The following is a 12,423-nucleotide window of genomic DNA, read 5'->3' as shown; positions in this document are numbered from 1 at the left end:
AACTATTCTGGTTTGTCTGAGACTGAGCAGCTGGGATATGGGACTCTCAGGGGTAAAATCAAGAGAGTCCCCAGCAAGCCGGGACAAGCTGGTCGTCCAACAGACTGATATGAATGGGAGAATGTTTTTCAATGTCAGAAAGCAGCTGGCTTAGGGGCTCCAACATTGCTGGGGGCTGCCTGGACACCCCAAAGGCTGAGGGGATCAGAATCTGGGCACCCTGTGCAGATCTGTGGCTCAGTATCTGGGAAAAGCTTTGCTTCAGACCATAGTCTAGGGTGGGTCTTTGCTTTTCCTGAGAGCCTAATGATGCAAGAGCATCCGAGCAAGGTTAGAGGTGATTATTTCAATAAAAGCGTATTCTTCTGAATTTTGCTTCAGCAGAGTCAGGGCTAAGGTGAGGCAAACAAGGTCCAAAATTCAAAGAAGCACTCCCTCCCTGGGTGGTACAAAGCACTAGACTTGCCTCCCTTCCTAGGGGCCTGGCCTAGAACATTAACTGAAACAAGAGAGGGGACCAGTGGCCGGCCGTCAGGTAGCCTGCACTCCCTAAAGAGCAAGGCAGGGGTTCGTGGACCACAGGAGAGGTTAGTAGGATCTGTTTAATGTTTCATACATGTGTGCCAGGCTCAGTAACTTGATTCTACACCTGCAATTCATGTCTTCCACGTACACTTGATACACAAGAGATTTCACGTGCTCGCCCTCAGCTGGGGACTGGAATGAATGACTACGTTAGACGAATGTTGTCCCAGCGAACTCTGTGATGCTTCCAATGTCCTCCCTTTGCACTGTCCAATACGGTAGCCGCTAGCAATGTGTGATTATCAACCAACCGATACAAGGCTGATGTAATGGAGGCACTGAATGTTAACTTGGATTTAACTGTAATTCATTTAAGGGGCAACAAACAGCCACACGTGGTTAGTGGCTACGGCAGTGCCCTGCAGAGATTCTTGCCACTCAATGTGCAGTTAGCAGAGCAGTGACATTGACATCACCTGGGGACCTGTCAGAAATGCAGAATCCTGGCCCTGCCTGGGACCTCCTGAATCAGGATCTGTGCTTTAACAAGATCCCAGGTGAGCTGTCCACACAGATGTACAGGACTAGACTGACTGTGGTCCACAGAGGGGCGGGGTCCGGAGCACATGAAACAGAGGGGCAGGGTCAGGAGCACATGAGACAGTGGGTCGGGGTCAGGAGTACCCGAAACGGTGGGTCGGGGTCAGGAGCACATGAGGCAGTGGGTCAGGGTCTGGAGCACATGAGATAGTGGGACGGGGTCAGGAGCCCATGAGACACAGGGGTGGGGTCAGGAGCACATGAGACAGTGGATTGGGGTCAGAAGCACACAAGACAGTGGTACAAGGTGGTCCCATGAGAGGTGTGTCCACAGAAGGGGCACTCTTCCTTTTGTTTCTTCCTCCAACCCCTCCCCCAGCCCCCAACAGAAGGTAGAGAGAGAATATAGAGGCAGGGGCTGGAGAAGCCACTTCCTCTCACAATAGGTCAGAGTGCCCCTAGTGATGCCCTCCTCTGCAAAAAGCCCCTGGAAATCACAGTCTTCCCGCTTTGTCTGGTCCTGTTCTGTATTCATCATCGCACTTTGCCAGGCCAGGCGCTATAGCCCTCCACTAGGGCATCGCCGCTGGCAAACAGGAGCCTTCTCTCTCCTGATGGATTTACAAGCCAATATATGAAACAGGTGCGTGGTCGGCCAGGTCTCCTTCTTGCTAAAGTAAATCTCCCCTGTCAGACAGAAGTCCTTTATCTCCCTTCTGGTGGGAGGGAAGAGACCATGCGGGGTCTTTAACCCTCGCCCCTCACACACAGGCGCACACTTCTCTCTAGAGAGGCCCAGGGACTAGCCAGACAGGGGGCAGAGAGAGAGGCGCAGCCACCCTGGGCTGCACGAGCCCCCGGGGAGGGTCAGCTTCCTTCTGCCAGCCTGGCTGGGACAGAAGGTGGATAGCCACAGTGGCGAGGATCCGCAGTGGCCCCAGGAATGAGAAAATTCTGCCTTACTCACCGGCTTTTCCGATCTGAACAGCCAAGCGCGTCAGCTTGCCCTGCAGCACCGACTTCTCCTTTTTGGGCAGCTTGGTCACCTTTTTCTCCTTTTCCTCATTGTCAATCCCCTCCTGGCTGTTGAGTGGCTGGATTTCGAGGGCCACTCCGTCCTGAGTCTTTGCTAGGGTGTGCACACAAACAGGACAGGTGAGCACACTAGCTGGCAGGACCGAGGAGCGAGCGCATGGGAACCAAAACTCCTGTCTCCTTCCTGGAAGTCACCTGGAGCCCCAGCATCAGCTCTGGCCGCTCTCACTCCATGCCAGGCAAGGGACATGACTTCCACCCTCTGCTAGGGCCTTTAGAATGATATTCTGACGACGGGAGAGGAAACGGGAGTGCTTTGAGGGTATGGATTTCCTCTTCGGTGGCAGCTTCCTGGCACCACCTCAGAGCCCCAAGCCAGGTTTATTCCAGCAAGAGGATTAGTCATGCCACTAAGTGCTCTTACCAACAACCATCCTTCCTGGAATTCAGCACTTAAAATAGTGAATCTTTAGTGCAGAAAGGGGCTGACAGGGAAGGCTGGCAGATTTTTCCAGAGCATAAGGGTCCCAGTCTGCTCTGCTAAAAGGTTCATCTCTTTCTCCTTTTAGACCATCAGGGAAGAAACACAGACCCCCCAAACAGGGTATTTTCCAGTTCCTTCTTCTATCAGTTTCATCACTGGGGAAGGAAATGTCCCTTCTCCCCTGTCTGACAAAGGTGGGGATGTACAGAGCAGGGAGGGTTAAGTCTTTTGGGGGAGAGGGAAGAAGCTGGTAGGAGGGACCCTCTGGAATGAGAGGGATAAAGACAGACATATAAATCCATTTTGTTTTCCAAAGAAGAGTTAAAGAGACCTAAAATTAAAGAATTATTTCTGTGAGGCCCTGCTTCTCCAATGTGATGACTTTATTCCTAAAGACTACTATGACGTGGGTACAAAGGAAAAAAAAAAATCTCCAGTAGCTGTCTCAAGAGAGCCTTTCTGGCCGGTTCCCACCCTCCCCCTCCGGCTTCACCCCTGCGTAGCTCGGCTCTTTTGCTTATGATGCCCTTCCTGAGATACTGTCTCTGTTGTCAGACTCCACAAACAAGACAGAGACAGGATGTAAACACAGCCACCAAAAAAGAAACACACACCAGATCGGGAGAAGAAGACAGACGGCGAGAACAAAGAAGGAGGTGGGGAGAGGTACAGAGAACGGGCTCTGTCCAAGCACCCCAAGAAGACTAGCAGAGAAGGATCCAGGCCAGAAGAGGACACCGATGAGGAAGCTAGCAAGAGGAGGGTGCAGGGACTGCCCACCCCAACTCCCTCCACTGTCAGGACCCTGAAGTCTTCCAGCCCAGAAACGGATGACCATGACCATGACCGTGGGTGTTTAAATCCGGCCTAGGGCGGTGAAGCGGGGAGTTCAGCGTCCAGGGGAAGAGCAGATCCTTCCCACCTGCTCCTCAAGAGAAACCTTGACAGGAGGGTCCGTGAGACAACAGCAGGGGGTGCTGTTGTCGCATCATAGATGGGGACCCGGACCTGGTGACCACCCCTAAAATCTCTGCACCTTCCTCAGGATGAGGCATCAGGCCCCGGGCAGCAGATAACAGATTTATGGAGAGGGAAAGGGAGAAGGCAGATGGCCCGGAAAGGTCTGGTTTGAGTGTGGGCAGGTAGACATGGTAAATGAGTGGGTGGAGAGGTTACCTTTGTTGCGATTTTCAGGGACTCCTTGTTTTTTACCTGTTTGAACAAGAAAGAGAAAAGTGGGGTGGAGACCCAAGGTGACTATTAAGAGATCAGGTATCCGATCTGCTGGTCCCGCTCTGAGCCCAAAAGGGCCACTGCAGAAAGGGGTGGAGTGGCGGGAAAGGGAAATGGAAAGGAAGTTCATGTCTCTGCTCACATCCATGCCTCCTCGGGGCGCGCAGGACCACCGGGATGCGGACCAGACCTCTCACACAGGTGAGCGCACATCCGTGCTGGGGCTGCTGGGAGGCTGCTCCCAGCTCGAGTCCCATCACTCACAGAAATGGGGTAGGGGTTAGAAAGTGAGAGGTTGGAACCGGTTCAGAGGCTCTGAAAGGTATCTCTGTATCCATTCACCAGCACCAGGCCGGCTTCCTCCTTACGCATCAGCAGGTGGCCTACAGTCTAGTTCCCGACGAACGGGTTTTGCTTCCTTCTGATACACTGCCCTCCACGGAACAGCCCAGATGGTCCTCCGGCCAAGTGACAGAAATCCTTCTCTTCTCCAAGGAAAGAAGGAATGCTGAGGGAAAGGTTGATCTCTCTTTAGTAACTTTTTCTCGTTTACCTTCCTTGCTTGTTTGTCCTTCCTTTAGGAGCAAGTGAATGGCAAAGATGGGACTAACTTTGGGGGTAGACGTTACCTCTGTGTTCCCGCTCTCTCAGCTGTGTCTCTCTCCCACTGTGAGCCCAGGCTTTCAGCAGCCTTCCCTCAGCCTGGACGGTTCGCTCACTGCCTCACGTTTGAGGGAGGATGGGGCAAGCATTGGGGGACTACGCAGAGGCCTGCTGGGGCCACGGCACCCAGCCGGCTCATTTGGGGCAAGCTTTACATCTCTCGCCTTTACAACCCACGAACAGACACACAGGAGTTGAGGTTCAAAGGCGACCTGATTTGGTTTTCATCAGAGCACCCTGGGGAGCCAGGCTCGACATCTTTATCTCCGCAAGAAGTCTGGATATCTGCATTCTTCATCCAGCAAATTCTTCCCACCAGACATCCCATGCACGTCTGGTCCCTTGCTTCCTAGTCTGGCCATGGGGACGGGAGGGTTCACAATCTCATCCCACACATCCCACCTTACCTTTTTTCTTCTTCTCCTCCTCTTCTCCCTCACTGGCTCCCAAAAGGGTAAAGATGATTCCAGTCTGGGAGTTGATACCCACAGCAGTTACCACCATCCGGCCAGAACCTTCCATGACATGGGTTCCTATATGAGAAAGGAGAAGATAGAAGGAGGGTTGTTTCTTATACCTAGCCATGCTTTGGTGTGGAATACAAACTTAGAAAAAAACAGTCCCTCTTCCTTCTTCCCCCATGGATAATGATATACTCAGCAGATAGCAGGAAAAGGTCAAGAGCTGGGCCCATTTTAAAAAGACCAAACAAATTGGGAGGTAAGGAGAAAAATGTGTCTAGCTGCTTTAGAGCAAGGCTCTTTCCCTCTTTCCCCAACCACTAACCAGCAGAGCCCTATCAAGGCCCCTGTAGCACTCACTTCACAGAGAACTTCTTTTCAATTGACTGATAACCTTGTATTCAACCCACTAATATGCTCCTGCCCCAAATGAACCCAGGGGAAGGAGATGGGGCAGGGCCAGAAGAGAGGGTAAGGCCTGGAGCAACCAGAGGCCATACCTGACAGCAGCATTGGGTCTCTTTCCAGGGACTTCTTGACATGGTCTGATTCCCCAGTCAGAGAGCTCTCGTCAATCTTGAGATCATTCCCCTGGATCAGGATCCCGTCTGCAGGCAGCAGGTCGCCTAGTGTGCAGAGGGGAAGGGGCGACAGGGAAAGGGGACGGAAGAGCTTGTCAGAAGGTGGGAACCATCCAACCCTGTCTTAGGGCTGCTCCCACAGGCCCTACCTATAGGACAATGGCCCAGACGGCACTGGGAAAGCCTCTGAAAGACGGCTTCATCTCTCACCACCTGAGATAAGACTCCTTAGAAATTCAAAGAGTTGACATTCTTTGGGGAGACTCTTTTCTTTCTTTGAGTCCTTCTCAACAACCTCCTTCGACTAACCCAGAAGCTAATGCCGTTTGGGGTTTTATCTTTCTGGGTCCTCAGTGATTCCCAGCCCCCTGTGCCAAAGGACCCAGCGCTCAGGTGGGCAGGACGACATAGGTTCGAGAAGCACGAGCTCTCACCGTATTTGATTTGGGCGATGTCACCCACCACGATCTCGGCCACAGGCAGCTGGATGATGTGGCCATTTCGGATCACAGAGAACTTCTGCTCCTTTTCGATGCGGTTCTGCAGCCCCCGGAATTGCTTCTCCTTGCTCCAATCATTGAAGGCAGTCACCAGCACCACAATGATCACAGAGAACAGGATGGCTGCGCCCTCAATCCAGCCAGCTTCCGCCTCTCCTTCATCTTCTGGGCTACTGACAGGCAGACCACACTCTGGCCCAGGGAAAGGACAGAACATTAGGGTCATCGGGGGGCACTGGTGAACACTAAAAATGGGAGGAGTGCTTCCACAACCCTCCAGAATGGAAAGTCAGGGAAAGAGAATAATTAGAAAACACAACCCTTGGGCAGGTGATCTATACTCCGAGGACACTGGAGGACAGCAGGGCTGGGCGTCATGTATGTCATCACCAATATAAGCATTTATGCTAACCCAGAAAAAGTTAACGAGTAAGTAGCACAAAGCACCTCAGTACAAATTACTGGCCAGCCATATGCATAGAACTCACGATTCCCAACAAGGCCAGGCCCCTGCTCCAGGCTCTAGGTCACTGCTATGTCCCATAATGCCAGATAATTGGTGGGGAGCACTTTGAGAAGCAGGTTTTGGTGGTTGGGTGAGGGTAGAAGTATTCTGCATAAGGATTTGGTGGGAGAAGGGGAAGAAGACTCTGGAATCAGGATGGGTTGAGGAATGGCTGACCAGCTACTCGTTGGTTTTCTTTGGAGAACCCACTCTGGAAAGAAGGGTCAACTTTTTAGCTACACCTGTCAGTCATGAATACTAGTGCTTTTTTGGTGGGGGTGGAAAGAACACGGATCAGAGTCACGCCAGGTTGTTCTAGACACTCACGTTCATTTTCTTCCCCAGGGGGGCGATAGAAGGACAGGACGAGGGAGATGATGGCTGCAATCTCCAGGATGATGAGTGTGACATCTTGAAGGGCTTCCCACACCAGTTCTAAGAAGGTCTTGGCCTTTTTGGGGGGGATGAAATTCTGTCCAAACACTTGCTTACGTTTCTCCAGGTCCGTAGGGTTCCCAGATAGACCTGAAATGGAGATATGAGTGGGAGGAACAGGTAAGAAAAACGAGTGGAAGAAATGAATGATGGGAGAAGGAGGTCCAAAGCTTCTTGAAATAAAGACCTCCCTGCTTCCTGTTCCGCCCAGGTAGGAGATCCAGTTAGGGTGACCAGTCCCCCCCAGTTTGCCCAGGACACAGAGGGCTGTGAAACCTTCAGTCTCAAATGGGCAAACTGGGACAAGATGGTCACAGGGGGTCCTTCACTGCTCTTAGTGTCCAGGGTGAGCTCCCTGGGATCTGGAACCTCACCTCCTCTCACCAGTAGGCTGCAAGTTCCAGCTCTAAGAACACAAACATTCAAATGGTTCTTGGCGCTGACAGAACTTTTCTCTCACATTAAACATGTATCTGTTGCTGATTTCAAAACTGAGTTAGCCTCCATCCACTGGCGCACACACAAAGTCCCAAAAGCAGCAGCTCTCTGTTCAAGGTCACGCTAGGAGGCTGGCAGACAGGGCCCAACCAGCTGTCCTGATTCCAAGTTTCAGGGGCTTCCAGAGATCAATGGGAGGGGCTTTTAGCCTCCTACTCTGGGTGCCCAGGTGCAGTGCCCATTCCCTCCTTGTCAGTCCCCCACCCACACACAGACACAGACACCTAGCACTAAGAGGTACTATCACTCTGTTAAGTACTGTGTACTTAGTACTACTGAGACTAAGTTAGGCATTAACAGGACCACTGTTACTCATGTTGAATAAAAAAAAGAACAAAAAGGTGAAGCCATGAAGTCAGACAGTACACAGTGCTCGGTTACCCGCGTCTCCCCATGACCACACACATCCTATGTGAGCACACTTGCCGGGTCCAGGCACGTGCCCAGAGAGGGGAAGGACAGGCAGACTTGTTTCCTGGGCCTTCTTTATCTCAGGCCTTATATTTGGGCCCCTCTGCTGGGCTGTCAGGGAAGGAGGGAAATCCTAAGACTTCAATTAAAGTTGTTCACACACAGCAGCAAGTAAGGCAGGGTTTTCACACGTGAAGTTGTTGGCGGCCCTGTTCATGGGTTCCCACGCATAGGCGGGGGGAGGGGAGGGTGACCTTTGTCTTGGAAAAAAGTCATTGCAGAGGAGAGTTAGAATCAGAGGACAGGGGCACTCCAGCAAGCATCACAGCACACGAGGGAAAGCAAGGAGAACGGGGAGCTACTGAGGCCAGAGGACGTCCTTACACTGGGGTCCGTGCGAGGGGCTATTACCCTGGCACGGACTGGGTCATGGCGTGTGGGCAAACCTCTACTCCCATCTCCACTCCATAGGAACCAAGAGTGGTACCTTACATGGTGAGAGGAGAGATCTGGGTCAGACCTAAGGAAGACATTTGGACAGAAAAAGACTTTGAAAATCGGGAAAATAGGTACCTAACGGGGTATTGTTTGCAGGGCCTGAGATAGCTTCCCTTTCTCTACCCCAAAACCAAAACCAACAGGGGAGGTCCTCGAGACCCTCAGCTGTCCGGGAGGATGGATGCAGGACCCTCCGTGGAGGGGAAGTATCGGGGGATGGACGGGCATCTGCACTTGTGCAGTTGGGGAAGGGAGGTCACTCTGGGCAGCCAGTGCTTCAAAGAGGGAAAACAGGGAGCAGGGCAGATGTTCTTATCTGGGCCCTCCTGCCTTCTGGTACCCAGATGCACCACACTAGCCTCCGGCTGAACAGGGCTGAGTGGCACAGCCAAGCTCCACAGGGGAGGGGGTTTGGCCAAAGCACTGGAAGCAAGCTGGGCTGCTTCCCAGAGGCTCCCTGTGTCCACTGCTCTGGGAAGTCAGGTTCCCAGTGGGAAGGGAAAGCAAGGGCCTGGGAAAGGAGTGTTTCTGGGCAGGGCCTCTTGACCCCCAGGCAGGCAGAGGCTGAGCAGCCAGGGGGTCCTGGCTGGCTCCTTCTCCCCAAGGACCTGAGAGCCCAGGGCTCTGCCAGTTTGGGGCTGCTGTACTGGAGGCCAGGTTGGCCTGAGGGAAAGGAATTCTGATCCTTTGTTCATCTCCCTGGGAAGCCGCGAGGAGATGCCAGAGGAGATGCCATTCCTCCCCTAACGAGGTGAGAGCAAAGCACACAGCAGGTATTAGAGATCATCTCAAGGGACATCCGAAGGGCCCAGCAGAGGCCAAAACAAGAGCAGTGACAACAAAGATTGGACTGAAAGCCCCCATCTGAGGTCATCCCGCCCTCTCTGGTCTCAGATTAATACCCATGGCCACCCTTGCCTCCTCGCTCTCTCTCTCCTCACTCTATCCATGAAGCCAGCACGCCCTGGCAGCTTTATTTTCAAAGAATACCGAAGGTCCTCTCACGTCTCACTTTCCACTGTCACCATCCTGGTCTGAGCTGGCACTGCCTCTCGCCTGGGTGATGACAGCCGTCCTCTAAATGGTAACCTTGCTCCCACCTACCCAGAATCCTCTGCTGGCTTTTACTGGGACTGAAACTGGGCTCCGAAGCCGTTACGATGCTCTGTAAGGCCCCTAAAGAGGCCCTGGCCTCCCACCCTTTAACTCCTACTGTCTGCTCCTGGTTTGCTGCGCTCCAGCCTGGCGAGCCTTCCTGCCATTCCCTGAGCGCGTTAGACAAGCTTCTATTTTGGGGCCCAGCACAGAGCTCTCTCCTTGGCTCAGCGGGCTCCTCACGGGCTAGGTAGGGCTCATTCTCTTACATCTTTGGGGTCTCTGCGCACATGTCCCCTTCTCAGTGAGGCCGACCCTGACCATCCTATTTAATATTGTGGCTTCTCTGCTCCAGGATTCCATGCCCCTGTCCTGTGTCAGTGTTCCTCTCCACAGGTCTTCTCCCTGAGACAGCCTATGACGCATTCCCTTAGGAGGTCTGTCTGTCGCCCTCCACAAGGGCAGGACTTTCGTCTTTGTCCCTCAGGTCTATAGCAGTGCCTGGCACATGGCATGCATACCAATGTGCTGAATGAACTGAACGGATGAGTAATAAATCAGGCTGCTAACATCTAAGTGATTACTATGTGCCAGATGCTTCAGCGGGCACGCTCGTATCTTCTCATCCAGGCACCGCAAACCCCTAGGTGGCAGCTACTGTGAACCCCATTTTACGCTGGAGTCAACTAAGGCCTGGGGAGGTTATGTAAGCCGTGGGCAGAGGTGATACCACACCCTGGGCCGTAGCTGGATGCCAGGCCGAACACCGAAGGGGCCCGGGGGTGGGGAGTGGCTACACGGAGGCTGCACTGCGGGTGACTGACTGGTCCCTGGTGTGCCTGGGACTCCCGGGCGGTGTCACTCAGGCTCCTGCCCCGCTCCCCCCCTAATGGCACCTGTAGCCCCCCTCAGTCCCAGGACGACAGGATGGTCGGTCACCCCGCTTCCTTCGGGGCAGAGCAGTCCACGTGCCGCTCTCATCTGCGCCTCAAAGCCAGTCAGTCCTGTTCCCACCGTTCGCGCCTGCGCTGAATGAGTCCTGCCTTCTTCCCGTCCTCAGAGCTGGTGACGCCAGGCCCGTCAGAGTCCAGCCTATGGATCTGGTACTCGATCAAAGGTCCATGATGGCCCTTTTGGACCCAAGCAAACCAAACGAGCCTCATTAAGGAGAGCAACAAAAGGCCAGGACTGGCTCCTGCCTAGATGCTCTGAGTCACACACTTACTGCCTTTTTGCCATTTTCTCTCCTCTGTCCGCTCCACCTTAAGCGACCCTCAGCTGTTGTGGTGGCTACCTTAAGTCAGCAAGTGGCTGTCCCAGTTCCCAGTGTGCCCTGGGCAGGGAGGGGTGGGTGGGGGCTGGAGCCTCACAGCCTTGGGAATCCTCTCTCTGGACCTGTGGCGGACACGGAAAAGCCATGCGGGACTGGGAGCTCAGCCAATCCCCAATTTTGGGCTTTCCATTCCATTCTTCCTGCCCCCAGAGGCTCTCAGGCCCTGCTCTCCACAGCTGTAATTTCACAGAAATACTCGGCCAACCAAGGAGAGGGTATGAGTCCCCGATCTTTGCAGTTGCTTCAAAAATACTCGCACAGCTTCCTGGAGAGGGGAAGGAACACTTGGCAGGGAGAGAATGCTGGAAACGCAGGAAAAGGATTTCCCTTAGAAATACATTAAAAAAAATAAAAATGAGAGGAATCTTTGTCCCCAAGAACATGAGCGAGAAAGCCCCACCCAAATCAGGAGTACTTTTGGCCGTAAGAACCAGACTGAACACATGAGCCGGAAGAGGCGACAAGAATGTCAGGCTGTGAGGTCATCACCCCACCCCATGCTGGGGAGTTACACGGCCTCTGCCAGCAGGCAGCGGTGGAAAATCTGCGTCTGCTGTGAGCCTATGCAGGGAATCAGCGCTTGGGAGGAAAGGCTGCAAGCCCAGCCTTCAGTGGCCTGGATCCAGCAGGGAAGGGCCACGCCATCCTCCCTAGGACGCCAAGGACTGCGGCAGAGGGACCCCTTATGAGAACCGGCCTAGCCCCAGAAAGGGTGGGGTGAAGTTAGACATCAGGAGGGACTTCCCAGCTGTCTGAGTTATGCTGCCTTGCCAAAGAGACAGCAGAACCTTCTCCCACACAGCTAGTACAAGGGAGAGGTTTCTCGCGTTGATCCGAAGGCAGTCAGCTTTGGTGCATGAGAACAGACATTGGAATACCTCTCAAGTCCGACTAAAGAAAGACACCTTTCAAGTCCTACCTGAAACACCTCGGACTGGGGGCTCAGGGGAGGAGTTCAAAATCAGTACAGGGACCACAGGTTATAACCAACCGAACATCTCCCTACATCAGCATCTGCGGCTCACCACACCCAGAGCTGGGAGATGTGCTCTCAGTCTGCCGGAATTCCAGCCCCTAGAGATAAAGCCGTCTGTCCGGGGTGGCAGACTTCAGACTACGGAAAGAATGGCTTCTTCCTCATTCTCAGTTCAGAAAGGCAGCACGTCTCCTGCTGTCTGGCCCTCTACTCTACGCCTTTTCTGCACACTCCAAAGGGGGTGCAAAGAAAGAAAGCCCCCTCGTCTGCCTCCTGCAGCCCTCTGCTCGGCCACCTGCTCCCACACGGAATGCGTGCACGCGCGTGTCCCTCCAGTGTCACGCTCCCTGGTGCTCACACCTCGGAGCTAAATAAAAAGAGCAAAAGCCCTACTTCCGAGGGGAGACGCAACATCTGCCTCAGCCAAGGAGGGAGTGCTATCTTTCTTCCCAGCCCCGGCTGATGTTCAGTGCAAGGCAAGAAGAAAGTTCAGAACAACACTGAACTTGCAGGAGCTTCTGCAGAGCTCCCAAAGGAATGCAGCACAAAGGGCTCCTGGCAAGGTGGAAGGGGAGTGAGCAGGGAGGGTTCTCGGGGCCAGGAAGCCTTGGCTCTTCTCCTCAAGACTTCTCTGGCCCCTGCCTGGCAGC

At 53.6% G+C, this 12,423-nt stretch overlaps 1 protein-coding gene across 6 annotated transcripts in view; it reads right to left on the bottom strand.

Moving 5' to 3' along the window:
- The window catches only part of ATP2B4 (ATPase plasma membrane Ca2+ transporting 4), a 95,894-nt gene that overhangs the window by 33,374 nt on the left and 50,097 nt on the right, over nt 1–12,423 (bottom strand). For 4 of the 6 annotated variants that reach the window (XM_044267655.1, XM_044267650.1, XM_044267653.1 and 1 more), the window contains exons 3-8: nt 6,855–7,052; nt 5,957–6,214; nt 5,442–5,567; nt 4,888–5,013; nt 3,761–3,796; nt 2,033–2,194 (exon numbers count right to left, since the gene is read on the bottom strand). In XM_044267655.1, the coding sequence (XP_044123590.1) occupies nt 2,033–2,194; nt 3,761–3,796; nt 4,888–5,013; nt 5,442–5,567; nt 5,957–6,214; nt 6,855–7,052 (906 nt within the window). The remainder of the gene's footprint in view (nt 1–2,032; nt 2,195–3,760; nt 3,797–4,887; nt 5,014–5,441; nt 5,568–5,956; nt 6,215–6,854; nt 7,053–12,423) is intronic. The other 2 variants (XM_044267652.1, XM_044267654.1) reach the window with 1 other exon arrangement.

The sequence above is a fragment of the Neovison vison genome, chromosome 10 (assembly GCF_020171115.1).
Source record: "Neovison vison isolate M4711 chromosome 10, ASM_NN_V1, whole genome shotgun sequence".
Classification (NCBI taxonomy): domain Eukaryota; kingdom Metazoa; phylum Chordata; class Mammalia; order Carnivora; family Mustelidae; genus Neogale; species Neogale vison.
Note: the sequence above shows the minus strand (reverse complement) of the source record. Positions and strands in the feature narration are given on the sequence as shown.